This window comes from Fusarium mangiferae, assembly GCF_900044065.1.
Source record: "Fusarium mangiferae strain MRC7560 genome assembly, contig: FMAN_scaffold020, whole genome shotgun sequence".
Taxonomy (NCBI): Eukaryota; Fungi; Ascomycota; class Sordariomycetes; order Hypocreales; family Nectriaceae; genus Fusarium; species Fusarium mangiferae.
Genome location: NW_024573940.1, coordinates 667,074 through 679,274, shown reverse-complemented (window position 1 = coordinate 679,274; position 12,201 = coordinate 667,074). Strand labels below are relative to the sequence as shown.

Sequence of the window (12,201 nt, the reverse complement as noted above, 5' to 3'; positions counted from 1 at the left end):
CTCAGCATATTCTGCCCCCATGGGGCCTCGCCCGTGACAAAGAACTCACTCCCCTATCTCTTACGTTATCCACTGGGATCCATAAACGGAGATGCGAGTCAGTTTGGGGTAGAGCAGATCAAATGTTCCAACGAAACTCTTTTACGTAGTTGAGTGGGAACAGGAATACCCCAGATGAGATGGGGCTCAGATATATAAGCGTGCCCCAGACTCTCCAGTCCTCGGGTTCCCCTTCTCTTTTGTCTATCCATCTTGTGTTCAACTCGTGAAAGGGAATAACTGCAATCATGAGCCACTACGATTCCGAGAATCAGGTCCCTGAGCCTACCAAGCATCACGGTGAAGAGGCCGGCGTCACCAACGATGCTGTCTTTGGAACAATCACCGAAGATGGTCCCAACTACCGAAACGTACGTCACCCAATGAAGACAACACCAGAAGACACAGCTAATGAGAACAGGTTGGTTGGCTCGGAACTTCAGTTCTGATGATGAAGTCCCAAATCGGTCTCGGCGTCCTGTCAATCCCCGCCTCCTTCGACGCCCTCGGTCTCATCCCCGGCATCATCTGCATGCTGTGCATCGCCGTCATCACAACGTGGTCAGACTACATCGTTGGACGGTTCAAGCAGCGACATCCTGAGGTCTACGGCATTGATGACGCAGCAGGTCTCGTGTTTGGACGCTTTGGAAAGGAGTTTTACGGTATCTCGTACTCGCTTCTTACAATTTGCATTGCGGGATCTGCTATGCTTGGTATTTCGATCGCTTTGAACAGTTTGAGTATGCATGGTACTTGCACTGCGGTCTTTGTGGCTGTTGCTTGTGTTGTTGCGTTTGTTACCGCTTCGATTCGAACCCTTGATAAAGTCAGCTGGCTCGCTTGGGTTGGTCTCGTCACCCTCGTCACATCCAGTAAGTTTCATTATAAACTCCTGCGAAAACATCTCTAACAAAATGCAGTTTTCGTTGTTACCATCGCCGTTGGTGTTCAGGACCGCCCCGACCTTGCCCCCAAGGATGGTGTCTGGAAATCCGACTACAAGCTCTTCAACACCCCTACCTTTGCTGAGGCCATGTCTGCCATCGCCGCTTTCATCTTTGCCTACTGCGGAACTCCCGTCTTCTTCCCCATCGCTGCTGAGATGCGAGAGCCCAAGCACTACAAGAAGGCTTTGATCCTTTGCCAGAGCGTCGTCACTGTTGTTTACATCGTTGTCGGTATTGTTGTCTACTACTACTGCGGTACCTACGTCGCTTCTCCTGCTCTCGGATCTGCTGGAAAGACCATCAAGAAGGTCAGCTACGGTCTGGCTCTTCCTGGCCTGATTGTCTCTGCGACCCTCTACACTCACGTAAGTTGACCTTCTCCATTGTACTATGACAATGAATACTGACTTTGTGAAGGTTCCCGCCAAGTACGCTTTCGTTCGCCTTCTCCGAGGTTCCAAGCACCTCACCGCCAACAGCTTCACCCACTGGGCTGTCTGGCTCAGCTGCACCTTCGGCATGGCCATAATCGCCTACGTCATCGCCTCCGGCATCCCAGTCTTCGGCGGTCTCGTCTCCCTCGTCGGCGCCCTTCTCGGAACACTGCAGTGCATGCAGCTCTTTGGCTGCCTCTGGCTCTACGACCACTGGGCTGAGGGCAAGGACAAGTCCCAGCGCACTACCAAGTGGACCATGATGGTCGGCTGGTGCATCTTTGTTATTGTTCTCGGTACCTTCCTCATGATTGGTGGTACTTATGGCTCTATCAAGGGTATCATCGACTCTTACAACGTGAGCGGCGGTTCTGCTGCTTGGTCTTGTGCCGACAACTCCAACTCTTCGTAGAGGGTAAAGGCATGATAGATGTTTAGATGTAGTTATAGATGATTTATAGATGTTAAATGCAAGCGTTGATAGAGTTCAAACAATGGCCAACCGAAATTCCGTGAACACATGAACAGTCTTCTCAAAGCTACAGACTGGACAATACTCCTTTACGCCTCGGCCAGTCACAGCTTCTCCTTCAATGAGCTCACTCTCCACTCCCCTTTCAAATCTCTCTCAATCCTCTCAAACACCCCTGGCCCTTGCTTCCCCAAACCTGTCCCCACCGCCACGGCATAAGCTCCAACGCTCCTCATCCTTCGATAGCCGTCCCCGTCACGGACTCCACCGACCCCGATGATCCTTATATGACTCAGTTCCGGGACTTGGTCGAGCATCTTTCTCAAGGTTGACACGTTACCGAGTGCCAGTGGGTGAAGTGGCGGACCGGCCATGCCACCAACACCAGTACCAGGTAATTGGGGGTCTAGCTTGTCGTTCTCTAGAATAAGGCACGATCCGAGAGTGTTAGTAGCGGTGATGAAGCTAAGGGACGATGCAGATGGAAGCAAGGTTTCAATCAGGGTTGCGAACTGTCCGTGGTGGGTATAAGGCGGCGTCTTGATTCCAACGGGCAACGAGGGAGTACTCGGGAGCAGATCAAGATATTTCTTGAGAGCAGCGCCCCCGTAAGCAGGCGGCGGCGCGCCTGGAATGTTTGGACAGCTTAAGTTGACCTCCATGGCCAGAGGGAAGGGAAGGGTTTTCGAAGCAGCCTCGATACGCGAATAGCTTTGCTGTATGTCTTCAGGTGAGCCCGTGACACTGACGATGAAAGTCTTTCTCATTTCGGGAAGGCGACGAGCAATCTCAGCTAAGAAGCCGAGATACCCATCGAGCGTGATGGGACTGTAGCCCAGGTTATTCAAGCTCGCCATTGCATCTTCTGTATGGCCCTTGGGTGGAATCTGGTTGGAAGAAGTGCCTTGATTGGGGGTCACAGTGGCAGGGTTGAAGAAGAGGTATTGGTGCTGCTCATGTTGATGATTGAAGCCATTGATAAGCGATGTGCGGGTCGTGATAGCGCCTGTCGAAGGGGATGAAGCGATTGCCAGAAGATCGTTGATGTCTGTGGCCCAAGGGGTTGCCGAATTCAGTAAAGGCGGGTTAATCGTCAATTGAGGGGGCACCATAGTTGCGAATTTGTGACGGGAAGCAATTGAGATATGAAGTTGAAGTTGAAGTTGGAGTTTAGGTGAGGGGCTGGAGATTGCAGTTTGGTGATAAGAATCGCATTATGTAATCACGAGACAGGCCTTTCTCAATAAGGTACTCGAGGCCGCAAACAGTGCTCTCATGTTTGCTGGACACCAAGTGACTCTCAAATTTGTAAATTGTACTAATAACTTCACAGCTCGTCGTTACCCTGAGCCTCCCACGCTCGCTGCGCCTTGAACTGCTCAGGAAACCACTTCGGCGTCTTCCCCTCAGTCATCATATCAACCAACGCCTCAGCACTCCTATAAGCCCACGCCATTCCGTGTCCATTCATACAAACAATAGCCCACAGTCCATCCTCAGCCGGAACCTCACCAACCAGAGGAAACCCATCCGGTGTCTCACACACAATACCCGTCCAGTCCTGAATGACCTTCGTCGAGCCGCCCCAGTTCTCATACCCGTAGACAGTGCGCGCTGCGCCGTGGAGGACATAGGCAATCTGATCATTGATGGCGGTATCATCGGTAATGTAGCGTTCGCGCGTGGGAGACATTTGAGTTGAGCCCCCGATCACAACACTGCCTGCGTTTTTGGCGCCTGGGGGCTGAGCGGCGATGTAGACGTTGCCGCTGTGGAGATCGGGAACGCTGTTGCTCCGTCGGAAGACCTTGTTATCGGTCGTGTTGGCGGAGGGTGTTACGGCGGAGACCTGATTGCGGACAGGCATGGTGAAGTTGGTGCTTGCGATACCGGGGTGAAGAGCTGGCGTGAAGCCGTTTGTAGCGAGGACGACTTGCTTGCTCTTGACGGTTCCTCGGTCTGTCTTGACTTCCCATCTTGCTCCAGCCTTGGTCTTCTTACCGAGCTGGTTGAGACTCAGCGCCATTGTGTTGGTCTGTAGATTGAGACCTTTCTCAAGACTGTACTCGAGCATCCCGCAGACGGTATGGTATGGGTTCTGAGTATGAGCTTTGAAGGTCACCGCTCCGACGATCTCAGGCCATCCCCAGTAGTCGCGAGCATCCTGGCCCTTCCAGATAGTCCTCTTGTTCTTGGGAACGTCATTGGGCCGTCGCTTCTCAAGCTCATGCTGAAATTCAATTGATTCAACCGCTGTCTTGAACGAATCTTCAGTCCAGTACAGACTCGCAGTCTCGACGTCTGTGAAGTCGCTTGAAACATTGTGTGAGCGAACAAAATCGCGCACGTCATTGACACAATCCTGCTCCATGTTGGCGATTCGCAGAGCATCGTCCTCCCCGTATGTCTCGACCCATGCCTTCACACCATTGTAGTCACCAGGTTTGCAATGACCTCCGTTGCGACCCGTCGCGCCTGAAGCTGCAGTTCGCGCCTCAATCATCAAAATCGATAGGTTTGAGTCGCGATCCAACAGCTTGTGTGCTGTGGCGGCACCTGAGATACCGGAACCAATGATGACATAGTCAAAGGTCTTTTCTGTCGGCAGATCCTTCGTGCTGCGGAGGTTGGCGATGCGGTGAGGAGGATCCTGCCAGTAGGACTTTGTCGCGTTTGGCATAGGCAATCCGGGAATCTTGAGAGCAGACTCATCAGGCGTGTCGCTGCGCAAGGAGTGAGGATGCGTGACAGCGAGGGAATTGACACCTGAAGCCAGAAGGATGCTGGCTGTTGCCACCTGAGAGAAAGAGGATCTCATTATCGATGGTTGACTTGACAGCAGAGAACCTTGGAGGAAGGAAGAAGCGAAGAAGCCTCGCTGTCGATCTTTTATACCGAGTCAGCGCGACGAGAAGGATCCGGGCTTCAATTGTAGAGCCGCACCGAGATTCGCTCAACAATGATGGAGAAACATGACCGCCTGATAAGCGTCGGTTCCGTATACTCAATCAGGAAGGATATGATCAAGGTTCCCCGACTTTGAGTGGGATCGGCGCTTGTCGTGCGGGGTTCACATCCTGGTTATTGTAACGTTAGTATCTCGGTCACTATCTTATTTCCCTCACAGTGGCACGATTCGAAAATTGGGTTCATGTACTTACCTTTTGATTAAACTAGATTTCAATAAACTGCAGACCCCCGAGTGGAATGTGTCGAGCGCCTACCATGGGGCTACGAGAAAACCAAAGCTCTCCTCCAACTAGCCACTGAAACAACCCAAGGAAACACTTACAAACCCATAGCATTTGCAGCTGATGGATTCGAGGCTCTGAGAGCAGACTTGACCTCTTCAACAGGAACGAACCATTTATCCTGCTCCGTAATCTCCCACCATCGGCGGTTGTCGCCGCGCTCAATGATCAGTCGTCGCCAGATCTCAATGGCCTCATCGCGAAACTTCTTTCCAGGTTCACTCTGCAACTCGGGAATTTTGACGTCGGCCGTATACTTCATCCATTCAACTCGAGGATCAAACCGGTCGTTGATGATGAATTTATGGCGTCGTGGGCCAAACTCCTCAGTCAGCTTCTCACATTCCGTTTTGTAAGAATCCGAAGCGAGGCATGACACAGCACTGAAGAGTCTGAACAACCCGTCATTCTCGCTTTCCTCACTATGGTGAAGACGACCAGTGAATGGCAGCATCTTCTGGGTCTTGGCGACCGCCTCGGCAAGATTGTTCAGGGCCTCCCTCTCGATCTCATCGGTGCAGTAGTCGTTTGAAAGCAAATAAGCCTTGATCTTGTAGACTTCAGCAATACCCTCAGGGTAGTCAAGTCCTTTGAGTCTCTCACCATAACCAGTGTAAGGACCGAAGTGGCGGCCGTAGAACTGGGTGTGAATACCGGCGACGATCCACTCCATGTTTGACACAGCGCGATGCGTTCCTCGAGGAAGATCAGAGCCGAAACGTCTCCAGAGCTTGCTCCTAGCGGTCAGTGGACCTTCGACAACTGGGCGGTACATGAGGAAGTTCTCAAGGAGAGAGTTGGGGCAGTAAGATTGCATCGCAAGCTCGACTGCGTTGTCGGGTCCTGTCTCTGGATGACTTTGGGTCCCAAAACGATCTTGATAAAGATCGATAACACCACCATTCCTGCACAGCATCCCAATCATGTGGCAGATGCCTTCCCGGAACTCGTCAGCAAACAGTGCGTCTGCAGTCCATTTGATCCATTCAACCAAGTGGTCGATAGGAGGTCGCGGAGAAGGGTCAGAAGCTGAAGTCCCAACAGCCTGGAGTGTTTGATGTAAGAACAGCTTCAAGATATTCAGACAATCTTTGGTATCCTCTTCAGATTTATATCGCCCCGCAAACCTGGCAATGACTGACTGCTCGCCGCGGTTTGGGTCTCGACTCTGCGTGGAGATCCACTGAGAAGAAGGTTGGAAACCAAACTTGAAGTAGCCTTTGAGCGTGAAAGGGAACTGCCCCTTGCGAAGTACGCTTTTCAAGATCTCAGACTCGTCGCGTGGTACTGAAAGGAATGATGAATGAGCGCCGAGGACTTCCTCCTGAATCTTTTTGATATCGGCTGTATCGAAAGACGCCTTATTCAGGAATGAAATAAGGAGATGCTCTGGGAGGAAGAGAAGGGGAGACTTTCCGTTTATCTCAAAAGCGTGCGACATTGTTCTTGATTTCGAAGTGAAATGTTTCTGTAAATTCTGACGTGTTTGTTTGTATGGAGATAGAGATGAGTTGATGGACGTTGATAATTTGGAAAGCTCTGTGGGAGAGCCGCAATGACCTTTTATAGTCTGGAAATTTGGAGGAGGATTTGAGTCAAGAAAACTCTCGTTTGATAAGTCGGTCGTGTTCCGGAATCTGTTCGGACGTGCGGCAGCCATATTCAGGGGGGTTTGGCTGAACAATGAGACTGTTAAGGATTAGCGAGATGCTCACGTGGTTAATTGCAAAGAACACAGGAAGCAGGCTCTGTTGCAATTCCTTGTGCAAAAATGCTCTGCAGATTTCAAGCGCATGATTGTGTTGGTCGTCGGGAGTGATTGCTGAGGTCCCAGACAGTCGACAGCGTACCTCCTAGGCAATGGCGACAAGGCAGAATGATGGAGTTGGGGCGTTGGCTTGCGATAGCGCAGGGCAGTCAAGATTACAGGAGGTTTAAATTGCTGTAGGTGCCGAGAGAATGGAAGGCAACCTCCCTCAAAAGGCCATGCCACGTGTTGGGCTCTTCCCATCCAAGAGCATGTCCTGTTCCCCTTCCCCTGCGCAATTGCTCGCGTCATCGCCCTTCGCTTCTCTAAGGCTCCTGCTAGTGCGCAACTTCATTTTGATTTCTACATGTCGTCTCTTCAACCACCTTCAACAATCACCACGCATTCTCACTCATCCAAACGCGTCTTCCGCTCCATCCCCGAGACGCGGGAGCGCCAAAAGCACATGTACATGCACTCCTGATCCAGACATTCACTTCTACTCCCGTCATATTTTGTTTGTCCTTCCAGTCGAGAGACAGCACATCTGCCGCCCCTGATAACGTTACCTATCCCTGCTCCAATCTAGCATCAGCCTCTTCGAAGTATAGCCAGTTTTCAGAACTTGGATCTAGATCCGAACGCCATGTTGCTCCGCCCATTGCGAATGCCACCGACCTACTCCCGCCGAGATACCGAGCTTCCATCAGCAAGCCGAGTAAAGATAAGTGAAAGAGTGAGAAGGCATCAAGCTGAGAGAGCCTTGACGGAGATGAGCATCCCCCAGGCTGCGTGCTCACCAACTAAACACTCCATTTACAGGGAGAGAACAGGAAAGCAAGAACAGCCTGCAGGTCGACACCAATCGACAGACATCTACGCTCCGATACCTGAGTTTCAAAAACACGCACTTCCGAAAGATGACAAAAAGCGCACGAATTTCTCACGATTCTCTTCGACGATGCTTGAATTGATATAAGCTCAACACTAAACCAAGGGTCCGAGGTGTATCATATGCGCTGTCCACCCTCTTCTAGAAAGACCGCCGGGTCAAGATTCACGGCCACTCCTCTGAGAGCAATGTCATCGAACAAAGACACCTTCATGCAAGCTTCCTTCAATCTTTGGGGCAGTGTGCTGAGTTGAATACACAGCGACAGGATGCGTACTGCTAGTCCCGAAAGCCTATTGCCTACTGCCAAAGTCTTCGATCTTCTAAGAGTTTCTTCAGGGCTCACAACTCACGGCCAATCATGCCCAAGTGTGCAATAGAGCCACCTGTTGTGACAGGAAACTATAGCAATCGTCCAGCTTTCTTCAGTCTTTGGCGAAGTCTGCTGAGTCGGGGCCAGTCCTGCTCAGGGGTACGGCTGAGACTAAGAGAGGTTAAGAAAGCTGTAAGCTGCTGAACATGGTCGGATGGGCAAAAGAATACCCCATGTCCAGCTTCGACTGAGCGCTGTCCAGTGTTACTGAGTCATTCTCAGGGGATGACCATACTTTGGCGACGAAGTCGGACTCGCACAACCTTCACATGGTGTCGCCCAGACTTCAGCTAACGTTAGAGACATGAGCCAAAATGGGAAGAGACCATCATCGACATCATCTCAAGTTCATCGGAGTTACAGAGTTCTCACTGACTGTTTGCTTAGTGTGCTTTAGTGGCAACCCCGGGCCCCGAGAATCTCTCGTCTGACCAGACGACCAAGACTCGACCGAACCGTTTCCGATATGACTCCGATTCCCTAATCGTACCACGACGAGATAAAGAAGTTGGGGCCCATGACGAGGATGGATGCAAGTCCTTTTGTTCGCCAATCGACTTCTTTCGATCGGGGAAGGTTGTTTGGGTCGCGCCGAATCGGCCGAACCGAGGTATCTATACGTCCTCTTTCATACACCGCAGGTATCGACCCCCGCTCGTACCGTATTTGTTGACTGGAGTCATGTGGCTCTACAATTGGAACACCGCATGAATGCGGAAGAGACAGACGGGAAGACACTTGAAGAAACAAAAAGAACAGGAACAATTACGTGTTGGAAGTTTGGCGACCTCGTTTAGCTGGATATATGAGAACGGGAGGGACTTTTTCGGCTTTATGAAAACAATTCGAGATGGGGATCAGATACTCTCTGGCTGAAACCGAGGGATCCTGTCAATCGTTTAATGGCGAATGTCCCATGCTCCAAAGCTCCTTGAACGTTTTGACCTAGATCCTAACCTTTCTCATCACTTGCCCTAGTCCTCACTACATATGCACCAACCAATATCCTTGCATTTTGTCTTGCAGCCTTTTGTACAAGGCTTTACCTCATTTTCCGGAGAAACAAGAAGCCTAACCGCATGTGTAACCGCGAAGTGTTGATAGGTTATCCTGAAGCTGATCTCGTAAAAACGATTCAGAGATGTGAGGTACTGGGCGATCCCAAATAACTGTGAATCGAAACTCGTACCAAGCTTTGTGACGAAGTCCAGCGAACTTGGGTGTATCTTATCCTTTCTGGGAACAGCATGACCCCAAGAAACATCGATATACTCTGCATCAAAATCGCGATATACCGTGGCTATATTCTGTTTGGGGGTTGAAACCTGGTGCAATCCCTCTTCGTACTTGGGGTTTCTCATCCAGAGGGCCTTTTTGTCGATGAGCCAGATGTTCTCAGGGGCGCCTTTGCTTCTGGTAGAGACACGATCAATGAGTAGTTTTGCTAGGTATCCCCGAGCAGAGTTCTCTTCTCTCAAGGTGTATAATGACCCTGGGAAGTTAAGAGACCATTTATGATCATACTCGATGGCGACATTCTTGACGAAACGCCGTACGTTGGTTCCGGAAACATTATTCGGTATATATAGCCGGGGAGAATAAGACTTTTCATATATAGACCTCCAGTTGTCTGCCCTGATAGCAAAGATATCCCGACTCGAGTAGACCATCATATGCCATCTTTCCTCGTCTTCTCTGATCGTGAGAATCGCCGGGCGCACCGCGTCTTCTCCGCCTGGCCAGTTTTTGGAGCGTGAATGTTTGCGTACAACTTCTCTCGACTCCTTACAGGCCCTCCATAGGCCTCCATCTATCAGGTAGGCAGATCGATTCGGCTGATGGGTTGACCTCTCAAGATCGGGTTCTAGAGGCCAGTTGCAACTCAAGGGCATTATCTTGTCATCTCGGACGTTGACGTACTGTATGCCACGACCACGTGATGTAGATGGAAGACATGCAGCACTCCAAATTTGAAGGCGCAGTTCAACGGGCAAGTTGGTAAATGGATGAAAAGTAGACATATCTGAAATTCAAAGTTCTCACAAGGATCTCAGGTTGAGCACAATCAAGTGGCGAGGGATGGGCATTTATATAGGTAAGGATGTGATTTAACTTTCGACCAAGGTTCGAGAGACCCTCCCATTTAACGCAGCTGCCCATGTGAGTCACAGTTATAAACATGCCTTTAAACCTTATCCAGGTGCAACATTAAAACAAGGTCCGTCCAGATTCCTTCTCACCCGAACACTTACCTGGCTCCAACAACAGGATGATAAGCCAATAGACTCTGGTATAGCGTGCCCCTGGTAGGAACCATTGATGGCGGTTTGCCTCGGGCCTTGTGCCGCGTCGTAAAAAGACTTTCCCAGGTTGAACATGAAGCATCGCCAAGGACTTTGTCATACGCCTGATTCGTTCATCACACATCTTTACATCCTGTTCACAGGACTTTGGCTGCAGAAGTCATGGCTACAGTGAGTTAGTGGTTCTATGAGATGATTGGTCGAGGCCTTTGCGAACGTGCATCTTGTGTTGCTGCCTCTCACTTCCGTTGCCACTGCCACTGCCACTGATGTTCCCACTGTGAGTCCGACTGATCGATTAGCTAACGAACATGGGCCACTTGTTGTTGTCTACGAAGACTAGGCCTTCGCCTTTGGCTCTTCTCTCTGCTTCATCCTTCGTCCTTCACTCTTCACCCCTCATTTCCTTTTCTCTCCTCTTCATCTATCAAACCTTCTTCAGCAGCATCTCGTCTTAGCATTTAGCTCATATCAAGACGAAGGTACAGAAGTCCCCAGGTACGCTACGCCATCGTCGTCATAGAAAACATCTAACATACAGTAGTGACCATGGCGGAAGCTTCACTCGGAGCTGCTCCCAAGCAGGATCTTCAGAGTACCTCGACTGCTAAGGCAACATCTCCGACGTTCCACAAATTCCGCCGCCTACCCCCGGAGTTGCGACTCAAGATCTGGAAGGAAGCTTGCCTGTCTCGCTCAGCATCCGAGAAAGGACTTCATTATGTCACCGTCGACATCGTGGACACTACAAGCCAATGGAAGGAAAGCAACGTCGATCCCGTCACTTCTGACCCCAACATTGAGGGTCCAAGTTACGACTACGAAGGTAGCGCGTATGCCACTCTCAGAGCGTTGGAGTGCCCGTGGGAGAAGACCGGCGATTCGCAACCTCCCGCCAACCCCCTCAACAAGTCGGCCTATCTCTGGGACGCAGGTCTTTGGTCAGCCTGCAAGGAATCGCGCGAAGTCATCGAAAAGCACTTGAACGTCAAGGAGTGGCTTGCGCATCGAGGACAGGGTCGCCCAAGAGGGCAGCCAGCTTGGTATAATAAGGCCTTCCCCTCGGCGATTGTACCCAAGACCAAGAATGACAATTGGTGCCCATTGGTCAAGCCGTATGGCGACATCTTTTGCATTGACACCTGCAATCTCGATGCAGTCCCTGACAGCTTCCTTGAAATGATGCTCTTGGCTCCTTGCCTCGGGACCAAGACCTTCACCGTCGTCGGAGCTTGGAACATCGGTTTCAAGTTCGAGCAAAGTTGGATGAAAGACATTCCCAGCAAGTGGTCGGATCTCGTTGAGAAAGAAGATTCCGTCCGAAGTCGGCTAGCATGGTCTCTCTCCTAGGATCAGGGAGCCGTCGGTGCTAGACCGTCTCTATGGATTATTGATGACACCGTTCGCTGGGTTGCTCGATCTCATCAACGATTCTTTTCTGTGTGGCGCGACCTTGAAGACGAATATGTCGCCATCGGCTGGAATGACACTCGCAGCAACTTGGTTGATGGAACTCAGGGTGCTGTAGCCGATTTCATGACTGCCCTTGAACAACTCGCTGACAGGGAGGATTACTTGAGCGACTCGCTCCTCCTCTCAATCCGACTTCTCGTTCGAAAGGACAATATGTTGCCGGGCTTTATTTGACGGAGAATTTGAGTATTATAACAAACATGGAGAGTATGATGACGACGAGAGAGAGTATGGAGGGGATGATGGGGACGACGACAGCGAAGAAGG

General features: G+C 50.8%; 6 protein-coding genes across 6 annotated transcripts; 2 read left to right on the top strand and 4 right to left on the bottom strand.

Moving 5' to 3' along the window:
- Positions 1-287: 287 nt before the first annotated feature.
- Positions 288-1,835, top strand: FMAN_14605 (uncharacterized protein; the record flags this gene model as incomplete). The annotated part of the gene is made up of 4 exons (XM_041825323.1): positions 288-410; positions 461-914; positions 963-1,354; positions 1,407-1,835. 4 exons carry the CDS (start codon positions 288-290, stop codon positions 1,833-1,835), a joined length of 1,398 nt encoding a protein of 465 aa, XP_041690715.1.
- A 164-nt stretch (positions 1,836-1,999) lies between these two features.
- On the bottom strand, positions 2,000-3,007 carry FMAN_14604 (uncharacterized protein; the record flags this gene model as incomplete). Its single annotated transcript, XM_041825321.1, has 1 exon — positions 2,000-3,007. The coding sequence occupies one exon, from the start codon at positions 3,005-3,007 to the stop codon at positions 2,000-2,002; it is 1,008 nt and encodes a 335-aa protein (XP_041690714.1).
- A 215-nt stretch (positions 3,008-3,222) lies between these two features.
- Positions 3,223-4,713, bottom strand: FMAN_14603 (uncharacterized protein; the record flags this gene model as incomplete). Its single annotated transcript, XM_041825320.1, has 1 exon — positions 3,223-4,713. One exon carries the CDS (start codon positions 4,711-4,713, stop codon positions 3,223-3,225), a length of 1,491 nt encoding a protein of 496 aa, XP_041690713.1.
- A 470-nt stretch (positions 4,714-5,183) lies between these two features.
- On the bottom strand, positions 5,184-6,587 carry FMAN_14602 (uncharacterized protein; the record flags this gene model as incomplete). Its single annotated transcript, XM_041825319.1, has 1 exon — positions 5,184-6,587. The coding sequence occupies one exon, from the start codon at positions 6,585-6,587 to the stop codon at positions 5,184-5,186; it is 1,404 nt and encodes a 467-aa protein (XP_041690712.1).
- A 2,545-nt stretch (positions 6,588-9,132) lies between these two features.
- FMAN_14601 (related to tetracycline resistance proteins) lies at positions 9,133-10,179 on the bottom strand (the record flags this gene model as incomplete). Its single annotated transcript, XM_041825318.1, has 1 exon — positions 9,133-10,179. The coding sequence occupies one exon, from the start codon at positions 10,177-10,179 to the stop codon at positions 9,133-9,135; it is 1,047 nt and encodes a 348-aa protein (XP_041690711.1).
- An 831-nt stretch (positions 10,180-11,010) lies between these two features.
- FMAN_14600 (related to tetracycline resistance proteins) lies at positions 11,011-12,108 on the top strand (the record flags this gene model as incomplete). Its single annotated transcript, XM_041825317.1, has 2 exons — positions 11,011-11,760; positions 11,812-12,108. 2 exons carry the CDS (start codon positions 11,011-11,013, stop codon positions 12,106-12,108), a joined length of 1,047 nt encoding a protein of 348 aa, XP_041690710.1.
- Between the last annotated feature and the right edge of the window lie 93 nt (positions 12,109-12,201).